General features: G+C 43.3%; 1 protein-coding gene across 1 annotated transcript in view; it reads right to left on the bottom strand.

Moving 5' to 3' along the window:
• The window catches only part of TMC2 (transmembrane channel like 2), an 87900-nt gene that overhangs the window by 24100 nt on the left and 51099 nt on the right, over nucleotides 1-12701 (bottom strand). The window contains exons 9-14 of the mRNA XM_073238064.1: nucleotides 11882-12024; nucleotides 9973-10120; nucleotides 7423-7611; nucleotides 5771-5950; nucleotides 4180-4329; nucleotides 2034-2162 (exon numbers count right to left, since the gene is read on the bottom strand). Of these exons, the coding sequence (XP_073094165.1) occupies nucleotides 2034-2162; nucleotides 4180-4329; nucleotides 5771-5950; nucleotides 7423-7611; nucleotides 9973-10120; nucleotides 11882-12024 (939 nt within the window). The remainder of the gene's footprint in view (nucleotides 1-2033; nucleotides 2163-4179; nucleotides 4330-5770; nucleotides 5951-7422; nucleotides 7612-9972; nucleotides 10121-11881; nucleotides 12025-12701) is intronic.

Here is a 12701-nt window from a genome sequence, read left to right as displayed (position 1 = left end):
TTTTCAATCAAAAATGTGAGAATCTTTACCTTTTAGGACCTGCAGGCTGACACTGTGGTCTTGGGAGGACTGGGGCCCCTAAGAGAACATTGTATCAAGGCTCTAATCAGAAATGTACTTTGAAATTATAATGAAGAAGTAAATCCAATAAATAATGAAATGCAAACAATTAAACAAGGAGTCAAATGAAAAGCTTAAAAAAAAACCAGCTGTGCAAAACTAAATCAACAACTTTTCTCTCCATTTTCCTCTAGTCTGAGAGCAATTCATTGAAAGAAAAGAGCTCAGTCAGATTCAAATCTTCAATCTGATTCTGATTACCAGAGTTTTGGAGATCTGTTGATTATGTGAAAGAACACACTGTGTGGAAGCCCTGGGGAGTCCAGGTTCTTAGGAAGCAGGCCTGAGCCGACTCCCCATCTGTCTTCCAGAAATGGAGGTGAAGCGTGACAGGAATGGGAGAGAGGAAAGGAAGGTCGAGCAAGTACGGATCAGAGGGGGAGACAAGCATAATCCAAATACATGAGAGTTCACTCTCGGGAATTTAAAATTTAACACTAAAATATTGTAAAAACTTTTTTATCTACTGGGTTTTGTGTCCTGCTTAGAAAAATCTTCCTCACCCCAAGGTTATCAGTTTATATATGCTTTCTTTTAGAGATCTATGATTTCATTTTTTGGTATTTAAATCTTTGATTCCTCTATAGTTGATGTATTTAGGTGAAATGGGTGAGAGATATAGCTCCCCCTGTCCCCACAATGGTTAACCAGTTGTCTCAATGTATTTGTTATATAATCCTTTTTTCCCACTGGTTTGACAGACTCCCTTTATCATAAACTGAATTTCTACATAGATTGTACCCATTTCTGGACCTTTTATTCTGCTCCATCGATAAGTTTGTCTATTCCCAGTTTTTCATTATGACAGCTGCATAGTATGTTTTGGTATAATGGTAGGTTAGTCCCTTTCATTCTGCTATGTTAAAAGTTTTCCTGGCTATTTCCCCATGCCTATTTTTAGTATAAACTTTAGAATTATTTTGGGACCTTGTTATACTTGTAAATTAATTTAAGGGCAATGATATCTTAGCAATGTTGTGTCTTCCTTTTAGAGGGCATCCTCTTTGAGCCTGAGGTCTTTCATCCTTGCTCTCAGATGAGATTATGAAGATATCCTTGTTGGTGAGGAGAAGTTGAGTAGGTGTCTTAAATTGTGGCTGGTTACTAAAAGAAAAAAATATGACAGAAACCTGTACTAGAGCCCTTACCTGGACCAGATACCCTGCTGCAGGCCAGGGTGAGGATGACATAGGTAAATAAGACATGGAGCTCAAGGAGGAGGTCGCCTCCAACACCAGTGACTATTGGGTTGGTGAGTGAGGTGTTGTGGAAGAGTCCTTCACAGGACAGATGAAGCCAGAGAGTCTACCAGATCACAGAAGGCCACTGCAGAGAGGAAGTGACACACATTTAGAATGAACAGTTTTCCCATGCAGGTGGGGAAGAGGCATGTCCAGGTAGAGAAAATAAGAGTCAAAAGTTTCTCAAAGCATAATATAGAAGACAGCACCAATGGTCACTGTGTTCTTGGTGTGTTCCAGGACTTTCTGAAGCATTCGACCCTCCCTAACTCCAGAATTTCATTAGTCTCAAAAATTACCCATACCCACTTTCTGCTCACACAGTGTGGACTTCTAAGACTAGTGTTCTTTGCCTTCCCTGCTGAAAGGTGGTGCTGCTTCAGCATTGCTCTACCGATCTATCTGCTCAGCACTGAGGCGTGTGATCCACCTTTCCCAAGGCCAAAAGGCTCCATTTCCCAGATAAGGAGCTCACATTGTTAATTACACTGGGAAAAAGCAGAGTCTCCTCTAAGAAGGGCCCTTAAAGGAAATACAGATGAAATACTTTTCTACTTCACAGAGCAGAGACTGACATTAAGCATCTAAAGAAATGCATAAGAATGCATCTGACTATATCAGATAGATGACTGAGATGTCTTTCTGTGGAATGTCCATGGAACAGTGACCTACAAATCCAGCCTCCAGGTCCCAGCACCAGCAGTAGTTCATGAACCGGACAAAACAAGCCCGCAGGAAGTCCCCCAGCAGGATGGTGATGTAGGTTACCAGCATGTCAGACACCGTCAGTCTCATGAATTCCTGCAAGGCAAACACAGAAAGAGGGGGTGGTCACTGTTTGATCTTGTCCCCTTCTCCCGACTGACTGCAGCCAAGGAGAGTCACCCCCACCCACCTGAACTCTTCTCTGTTACCTTCTGGTTCTTGGTGGCAGAGTGGTGGTGCAGAGAAAGGAACCAGGCTTTGGAAAACCAGGCTTTGGAGGTCTCAGCTCTACAAGTTACTAATTGTTTGGTCTGGAATAACCTCTAAACCTCTTGAAGCCAATAATGGTATTAACCTTCAAGGGTTATTGTAAAGCTTAGTGATTATATGTGCAAATTTCCTGTCATGTTGGCAATACTCAATGCTTGGTAGTCATCAGCACTGTGGCACAGCTAGAGGACCTCATGGCTCCCTCCTTGCTTCCGCCACCTGTTCAGAAGTGCGAGGTGCCTCAGCTAAGACTCAATCTGACCATCACACACAGGGGACAGCAGCCAGCTTTCTTCACCTCTTGCTACTTGGATTTTTTTCTTGATTATAAACAAAATAATGAAGGTTTTTCATTGAGGCACATAGCAGATGAACCAAAAGCCAGGATTTTCTGTTTTGTTGACTATATATAATTTATTATTATTTTTTTAAATTGAAAAGATCTAGCAGGCATCATTACAACACCTAACAGACTTGGAGTTCCTAGGAGGCACAGGGTCTGCTTTATTAATTTTTGTAGCCTCCAAGATGATTAAAAAATGTTTGCGGGATGAATGGCTGATGAGTTTTCAGGGTTATTCCTCCATAAGATATCAGGTTAAAGCTTCTAAATGGAAGACAAACTGATGTGAGTCAGGTCTCCACCTCTGTGCAAGACGATGCACCGGGACCCCGGGTGGAGGTGGTGGAAGGCATGGGTGGGCAGGACACAGGACCTTAAACCCATCACCACCAACAAGCTCAGAGAGAAGTAAGCTTTAATCAGTGATGGGCATTCAGGGAGGAAGGCAAGAGATGCTTTCCAAGGACATGGAGCAGCAGATGAGACATTCTATAGCAGAATATTCCAAAGGAATTCTGTAGGTGATGAACTCCTTTTTGCTTTCTAAAGAGGTTGAATTGTATTGACCTGAGGACTTTCTCTGTTACACACTGTGATAGGTTTAAAATGTAGGAGGGGAAGCTTAGTTGCTCTGCACATTAAAGATGATGAGGATTTGAGAGTGTGGGGGAATCTGAACTGGAGGAGGCAAGAAATGGTGAGTCTGAGTCCTCCATGAAGGAAGTGGGGAGAAGGGCCCCAGTAGGGCCCCATGGGAGGTAGACTGTGCAGCAGGAACATGTCTGCGGGCCTGTAGGCAGTGTTTGATGGGGTGTGTGATGTAATCCTCTCCTCCCTTGTACATCATCATCCTCAGTTAGGAACACTGTTGTCTAATGCTCTATGTGAGTGGATTCTTCAGGGGACCCACAATGACGTAATAAACTGTGCATCTTAGTGGGGCGGCAGGTGAATAGAAACCGCACGTTGAGAGATGGAGTTGAGGAAGAAAAGGTAGTATTACCTAGTATTACTGATCCTGGTATTACCTGGGAATACTTCAGGTTTCTATCTAGGAAGGCAAAGAACATTAGCCTCTGAAGTCCACACTGTGCAAGCTACAGGAATGGTAGTGAAGTGGACAAGGGGAAATGGTAGTTATTAATGTTTGAGATGCTAATGAAAGTCATTAATTCTCTATAGAAAAATGCACAGGCGCATATACACACAAAAGCTGCATCCAGTTTTTAGGAGCATTCATAACTTCCAGGTGGAGAAGCTTAGGCTTTTGGTGAAATCTGCAGTGAAACTAAAGAAATCCAAGTGGTATTAGTTTGATGAAAGGAGCATATAGGGAAACATGTGAGAAACTAAAAACAATGAGAATGTGAAAAGATGGAACTTTACTAAGAAATATTGAATTGATGTTTTGGTGGCTTAAAAATGGAAATATCAAGGAAGGAATAACAAAGAACTGAGAACAGGCAGGGGTCCCCTTTTCAGGAGAATGTAACTACTCACGATGCCCACGGCTGTTTCCCAGCAAGAACCCCGGGGCACATCTGCAGGGTGCAGGGGTGGCCGGGGGATACTCTCGTTCCAACCCGAGGAGTTGTAATAATTAAAAACAGTCCAGTGAGTGATGTTCTTTATTGCTTCTTCCTGAGAAAGCTAGAACAGAAGATGGAGATGCGGAGGTGGAAGGAGCCAGGGGTGGTCCGACTGTTTCCAGAGGAGCAATGATTAATCCCAGCATACGCCACAATCCTATACCTAGCCTCTGCCCTGCCCCTCAACAGAGTCTCTCCAGAAATGCCCTCCCTGCTTTCAATCTACACAGGAGAGAGGGGAAATTTCCATGAAGTTAGACTTCTCTAAATCATTATCCATCCATCCATCCATCCATCCATCCATCCATCCATCCATCCATCCATCCAAGCATTCATTCATTCTTTTGAGACTAGTTTATTCAGGGTCTATTCTGGGTGTATGAGGCAGTGGTGATGCAGGAGTGAACAAGAGAGCTGGTGCTTTCCTGAGAAAGTTCACAGTCTAGTATGTGACAGCGATGAACAGACAGACAATTGCAGAACAATGATAAGAGCTACAGAACATTTTCTCTGAGGATTGAGGAAATCCACATCAGCAGGGGGAGTTACAGAAGACCCCCTGGAGGCAGTGACATCTGAGCCAAAACCTTAGGGAGGAATAATCAACTCATTAAACATGGGGAGAAGGGTAGAGAGAGGGGCAAGAGAGGATTTTGCCCTGTGGAGGAAATGTGAGCTCAGGAGGGTGGAACAGGAGGGAAGGCAGAGATGCAGGTTAAGAGGCAAGGGCCAGATTCAGTCACTTCCATCCGTAGAATCTTCCAACAGCTTCCCGTTAACCTCAAGAAAGAGTTCATGCAACTCAGTAATGGGGCGGACCTGGGAAGGAGCCTCATCATTTGGCCCTTCCCCCCAGCTTCATTGTTCACTTCTCGCCCTCTCCTCTACTATTCAGCCACTATGCAGTTCCCTGTTTGCACCCTCTGCTTTTTCCAGTCTCCTGAGGTTCCCCAGGGTGGGGTCTGGCGGCCTCCTCTGCACACCATGCTGCTCTGCGCTTGTCCCCACTGAAACACATACCACAGCATGCTGTGATCAATGAGTCTGTCTCCCAGCCAGTGTGTGGACACTCTTGGATGTGTCTTGTTGTCTGCTGTACCCCCAGCACCTGACCTTGTGGGTGCCCCATAGCCATCTGGTAAGCAGTGATGATAGGTCAAGTCAACTATGACTCGTCATCTCAATGGACGCTTACTTGGCTGGTAAATATTTATAGCCACATGAAACCGTAAGGGAAAGGCTGCAGATAAAATATTAAAGGTACCAAAAGACATGTATATGACATGAAGAAAGAAAAAGGCAGTGAAGAACTGCAGCAAAATGTTAACAGTGGTTGTCTTTGGGGTGTAGGATTCTGGAGATGTTTTTTTTTTCTCCTTTTACTTTTCTGAACTTTCCAAAAGTTCATTAATTAATATGAATTATGCATAAGGAAAACATTATTATATTCTAAAAGGGAAATTTGGTGGTCACTAGGGATTTGGGGTAGTCTGTGGCCTTACTTTGAGGTGGACGTCATCCATCAGGGCCAAGAGAAATGTGTAGAGGTTCCCCAGGAAAAGCGCAAAAATGCGGCCCAGCTGCCACTTCAGTCCAATGCGTGGGTGGTAATGCTCCAGGGCAGCGATGGTCTCAAACAGAGGGGGGCAAAACATCCCGAGCAGGGACATCACAATTTCTACCTGAGAAATCAGGAAAGACTAGATTACTTGTGTCATCAATATCACTAGCTTGGCCACCCCCAGGGCCCTGCACTGCCATCTCCTTATTGCCCCCTCCTCCACCTCAGGAGATGCCCTAGGGTCTGGGCAACCTGCTGTGTGATCCCAGCTAAGGTGTCAACATGCCCTGAGCAGTAAGCTTATGTCCTACACATAATAACTGCTCTGTGACTGGTTGCTATCACAATTACTGCTATTAGTATTGATAAAAAAAGCAAACTTTCTTTGAGAACGAAATGGATTAACATACAGGACAGTGCCTTGTGTTCTGTAAAAGTTGTGAGCTAGGTAAGAGTCACCCGTGGAGTCCTCATCCCAGAAGCATGGTGAACAGGAAGGTCAGATCACAGAAGGGAACTGACAGTAGAGGGATGCAGTTAAGAGTATGGCATTTGGACTCAGCTCTCTAGGTTTGAGCCCCAGTTCTATCACTTGCTGGCTTGTAAATTACGAAACGTTACATAGCTTCTCTGAGCTGATAGTTTCTTTAGGTGTAAAATGGTGATTCTAGGTGGTTCTTCTGCTGGCATTACCAGGATTCATTCGTGTATCTCTGGTCAGCTGACTCATTCACATGTCTGGTAGTTGATTGGCTATCATCTAGGGTAATGAGATAACTGGGCCATGTGTCTCTCATCATTCAGCAGGCTAGCCCAGGATTGTTCATAAGGTGGAGGTCCCAGGGTTCCCAAGAGAGCAAGTTCCAATACACAAGCACTTTTAAATCTGCTTGTATCATGGTTGCTAATGTCCCATTGGTTAAAGTAAGTCATATGGCCAAGCCCAGCTGGATTCAAGGGATGGGGAAACAGATGCTACCTCTTCTTGAGAGGACAGAAAAATAACTTTGCAAAGAAATGTACATACAAGAATGGGAAGAATTTGTAGCCATTTTTACCAACTACCACAGATGTCAAACTCCCAAAAGAGATTTATGGGTTCAATATAATCATAATAAACCTTAATGAGTTTTACTGTGGATCTCAGTGAGAGAACTCATTCTACCAGGTATCAAGACATACTATAAAGACATAGTTTGTCAGTGTGTAATTAATGCAGGAACAAATAGACCAATGAAATAGAAAAAAGAGCCCATGATCATGCCCACACATTAATAGACTCTTGATTTATGATGTATGGCACTGTAGAGCCATGAGGAAAAGATCACTTTTTAAATAATTGATGTTAGGACAACTGGCTGTCCAGTTGATTGACATGCTAATTACAATCCAGCTTTACCTAGCTGTGAAAGCCTAGTAACAGTGACTCTTTGTTCAAGATGGTCATGCTACTTGACTAGAAAAGGATGTAATTTCACTTTTTAAAACAAGTCCTGTGATCCAGACTTTCAGTAATTCAACGGAATGGCGTAGAACTAGTATAATTTCAGTATTTGCCCTCAACATTCACTTCAGCAGAGATGTCCTCCTTACCTCATTTCTTTCATACCAGCTGATGTTCTGCATTTTGGAGAATTCCTGGGATCGCTTAACCACAAAGTAAATGAGGTACCCACTTCCACACAAGCAGCAGATGATGAGAAAGTTGGCCAGGACACGGAGAAATCTTGTCAGATGGATATTTTCGTCTTTGTTACTCTCTTGTTCATCCACTATTGATTCCTTAATTTATGAAAATAAGATGTGAATAATGACAGGCCAGGAACCAACAGGCACCACTGTTGCTGAGCTCCTGAGATTACTACTTCCTGTATTTCCATAAATGAAATAATACAGAGGAGGGGGTAATATGGAGCACTGTTGCTCTATGAAGAATTGGTTGTTTTCTTTAAGAAAATATATTTTGTTGTTAATGTTGTTTTGGTACATGTAATAACAAAAGCTTAGATTTCTTGCATACTTACTATAAGCCAGATATAGTGGTAAACACTTGCCATGCATTATCCCTCTTAATCCCAACCACAGCCAATAGTTACTGTTGGTAACTAATCACAGATACTAAGGCCCAGAGAGATTTCAGCAACTGTGTGACTGAGATTGTTTTAAATCTATAGGTCAAAAGGTTAAAACTGAATCTTAACAATACGGATTCTTCCAATCCAGAGGTCAGCAAACTTTTTCTATTAAAAGCCAGATAGTAAATATTTTTGGCTTTGCAGGCCATGTGGTCTCTCTCATAACTGCTTAACTATGCTGTAGTAGCATGAAAGCAACCACAGACAATATGTGAATACATGAGCATGACTTTATTTCAATAAATCAGTAATTCTGTAACAACTTCCTATGTTGACAGATAATAATTACACAGGTTGGGATGAGCAGCTAATAATTAGATAATTATAGAATCATTGTTGTTGTATACTTGAAACTAACATAATACTGTGTATCAACTATTATTCAGCAAAAAAAAAAACATAGGCAGCAGGCTGGATTTGGGCCCTGGACTATAGTTTACTAACCCTTGTTCTAATCCATGAACATAGAATATCTTTCCATTTATTTAGGGCATTTTAGTTTCTTTCAGCAATGTTGCATATTTGTTGTTGTGAATCTATTCCTAGCAATTTTATGTAATTCATGTAATTTTATTGTAAGTGGAATTAAAAATCATTTTCTAATTGTTGTTAGTATATAAAAATACCATAGATTTTTTATTATAATCTTCATATCCTGCATCAATAACTGCCTATGAAGACAGAGATAGTATGGCAGAGCCAAAATGGTAAAGGTCTCCTGGGTACCAAAGTGCCTGGAAGGAGACTTTTCTAATCAATGAACAGTTCCTGTGTTTAGGTTCAGGTTTAACTTGCTAATCAAGCAGTTAATATCTATTAACTCACACAGTTCTCATGTGCCCTGTTATGTAAGGGGATGATCTTGATGTTTAATAGACTCTTCTCCTCCCTAGATTTTCAGAGTGCTTCGTAGACACTGACCTTCTTTGTCTCACTCTGGTAGGCCTGGAAGAACAGTCAAGGCCTCCAGCTGACCCTGCCCTGCCTTGGATGCTCCGCCAGAGCTCCCGTAGCAGGGAGAAGGAGAAGGGGAGGGGAACCAAGTCAGCTCCCTGCTCCACCTACTGCCAAGATGACAGGACTCTGGGGCTCAAGTAACTCATGTAGTGAGCTGCTGAGCCCCAGCCCTGACCCTGGAGGGCATAGCTGTCATCTGTAGGTATTAGTCAGTGGGCAGCAGCCCCCTTTCCTCCCAGGAAGGGCCAGAAGAGAGGAAACGGAAGAAGATAAGACCACCAAGCATGCTGCATTGTAACTCTGACCTCTGCGGGGTCTTGGGGGAAAGAAAGTCTGAGTGATCACACAGGAGAAATATTGAACTATCAAGAATTCCGAATGGTTTGTACAGTTGAGGAGGAAAAAAATAAGATGAGTGGTGTTTTGGTGTACCAGTTTCTGCCTTCATTCATTTGCTTACCCTCAGGTTTGCTTTAATTTTGTGGAATAAATAGAGATGTGTAGGCCTCACATCTCTTTTGTGAACAAATTAATGAGATAATTACGTGGGAAGTTGCACATTTAATTGGTTCCTTTATTCCCACACTCTAAACCAGGGTTCTCAACTCTTTCTGGGTGTTCTAATCACTTGGGGAGTTTAAAAAAAAAATCTGATGCCCATTCCCTGCCCCAGACCAATTATACCAGAATCTTGGGGTAGGGCCTAGAAGATTTTCAAAGCTCCTTAGTTGATTCAAACTTGCATGAAAGGTTGAGAACTGCTGCCCCAAATGAGTCCTTTCACTTCTTCCAGAAGAAAACAGTTCTACAAGGATACAGAGGACAGGTCCCAGTATCCATGATTCTCTGCTGTACTAAGAAACAGATGGTAGGTACCAGCCTTGAGCATTCTTTTTTGTAGGCTTGAGAGCTAGACTTTTACCTTTGGTAAAGCTCTTGCCACAACTCACGTGGAGATCTTATTCCCTATGCCCGTGCGGGGCCAAGTTTCCCAGTCCCAAAGGGACCCAGAAGTTCCTTGGGGAAGTGGGAAGTGCCCCGGGGTGACTACCTTGAAGCTGGTGGTGATGGAGGCATATTTGTTGTCGGCTGTCTCTGAATTCCCGATCAGGTAGTCCCAGCTGGTGAACATCTTGAAGCTGAATGTGAAGTTATCACTGTCCCCCTCGCTTGTGCTGCCCTGGGTGTTGCTGGCCATCCTGCAGGGTGCACACACTGTTGTCACGTGTACCCTCTCTCTGCTGAATTCCCCAGGGAAGCTTGGCCCGAGCCGTCTTGGGCACGGGAAGCAGACATTCAGTGAGGGGAATGAGCCAAGATAGATTTGAGTCAGACGAATGATAGCCAGGGTGCCTTATTCACAGTCCCTGTGAGCACAGTGGTGTCAGCTGGGTAATAAGAAGCCTGCAGGATACAGGACATTTAAGCATGTTTTCTGCCTTGATGTCTGATTTCCTGTGACTTGACTCACCTGTCGATGTCGTTTGGGAACTCTTTATGAGGATTTTGTTCTCAAAGAGGAACATCCCCTCTAATTCATCTGCTTTCTTGAACAGAAAAAAGATTCTTTTCTGATGTACAATCCAGTACACCCGAGGCAGTTGTTACTGCAGCCAGGTAACATGCACATTCTTTTCTTAAGCCAGCTTGATTGAAAGTACCTTGGACCTGCCAGGTTACCTGCCCATTTCATTTACCTATCTTTACCCTCTTTGTGGAGTTCTCACCCTAGAGTTCAGCCCTGTGGGAATCAGAATTCCCAGCAGGGGCTCTATCAGATAAAGTGGTGGTGGTGGGAGGGTAGTTTGTGCCTCTCTAAACCTACCTTACTCTATCGGTGGCTTTTGGGATTTGCTGTTCCAGGAGCTTGGTTGGCTTAGTTAGCTTTTTGGGTCATCAGGGAAACAGAACTTATCCATATACTTACTGGAGACAATAGCAGGGAAAAACATAACATGAGGGCTAAGAATAAAACAAAGCCTGTCTCCTTGGTTTTTTCTTTCTCTTGATAGAGCTAAGCAGCCTCATATCACTAGTGGTCACTGTTGTGTACCACACAAGCTCTGAATAGCAGCATTTTCTCCTAAGATGAGGTGCTAGAAAGTCATGCTGGGCCCACACAGTTCCCTTTCAGGGCTTCTAACCAGGCTTCCAGCATTCTCTACTCTCCTGCAGACACAGCTAGCTATGCTCTTCTGGGAGAAGATGTGGCCATGCTAAAGGGTGGGTGGGCCCTGGTGGTCAGGTTTATGCAAGAGGCTGTGCCCCCAACCCTGCACTCACTCTTGCTGATTGGGGTTCTCTGCCTTAGAAGGAGGCAATTCATGGGCTGGGCCAAATTTTTATTCGGAGACTATGAATTAAGAAGCATAAACATATTAAAAGGCCATTTCTGACCACAGAGACAGGTAGAGTTGGGGCCAGAAAGGACACCATGGTTAATTACAGCCATAGATATTCATTTAGGCTTACTGTGCATAACTATACATGCTGGGCTCAGTACTCACATGCAAGCTAGAGTTACAGAATTCTGAAGAGTTTCTCTGAGGAAGCTGAGTTTTGGGGAAAGCAGAAAAAGACCTTGAAAATTTCTCCAGCCTGATCTCACCAGGTACGCCCTCCCAAGCCACAATGGCCTTTTCAAGTTTATGGAATTCATTAGAATACTTGCTGCCTTAGGGCTTTAGCACATGCTCTTCCTTTATCTAAAATGCTATGTCCCAGACTCTGAGTGACTGGCACCAATCAGCATCATCTAAAGGAGTGTCTATCCCATTTCCTAGAATTTTCCGCATTACTCTATGTCTCGTATACCACATATGACAGTCTACATTTGCTTTGTTTCCTTGTTTTCTCCCTAAATTCCCCAACACAAGAAGTTAAGTAGGCAGAGTGGCCATGGGAGTGGGCTGTGTGTGTGAAGAAAATTACAAGCCTGTAAATGAGGTGGTCATACTTACGATCTAATGACGATCATCAGGCTATAGCCAAACACACTGACCCCCACCATGAAGTAAGCCATGGGCAGCCTGTACCTCAACCACCCTATGGTCCTCTGGTCGCTGTAGTAGCCGTAGAAAAGAGCAGAATACTTGATGTAGCCCTGCGGGACAGCAAACCCAAATGCTCGGGGCTTTGTACGCTCAGCACAGATAGTCATCAGACATTTCCCTCCCACCAGGGATTGTTTTCTCAGGGGCCTAATGGGAGTCTGAGGGAGGAAGGAAGAGTCCTGGGTGTTCCTGCTCTTCCCTTCCCTTCCCGCAGAGTCTATCCACATCTCCACATCTCCCCCTTTTTTGCTTCATTCTCTTTATTTCTCCATTGTGCAGAGTGCGATACAGGATGGAGAGGTGAGTGTTGCTAACATTTGGGATGAAGTTAGGGATGGTGGTGTGTGTCTCTCTGTGCACATGCACATACAGCTCCAAATTCTTGCCTCATCCCCAGATCTTAATTTAACATTTTGGATGTAGATGGTAGTCTGTACACTTTCTCAGTATTTCAAAACTTCTAAAGGAAACTATACTTAGTAAGGCTCACAGTCTAACCTGAACTTCAATTTTGTTTTTGGTTTTGGTTTTTAGGTATAATTGCCTTTTGATGTAATTTGTGCACATTTTAGGTGTAATTATTTAGTCAATGTTAACTTAAAATTTTAGCACTTGTTTTATGTCTGTGCTGGATATAAAACAGGGGGTTATTTTGGCCTCAGATACGTAGTTGGAAAGGGGAGGCAAATCTTAATAGTTTTTTCATATACTTGCGACTGTTTGTTTG

Source organism: Manis javanica, chromosome 5, assembly GCF_040802235.1.
Source record: "Manis javanica isolate MJ-LG chromosome 5, MJ_LKY, whole genome shotgun sequence".
Taxonomy (NCBI): Eukaryota; Metazoa; Chordata; class Mammalia; order Pholidota; family Manidae; genus Manis; species Manis javanica.
The sequence above is the reverse complement of the archived record's forward strand: the minus strand, read 5'-3'. Positions and strand labels throughout refer to the sequence as shown.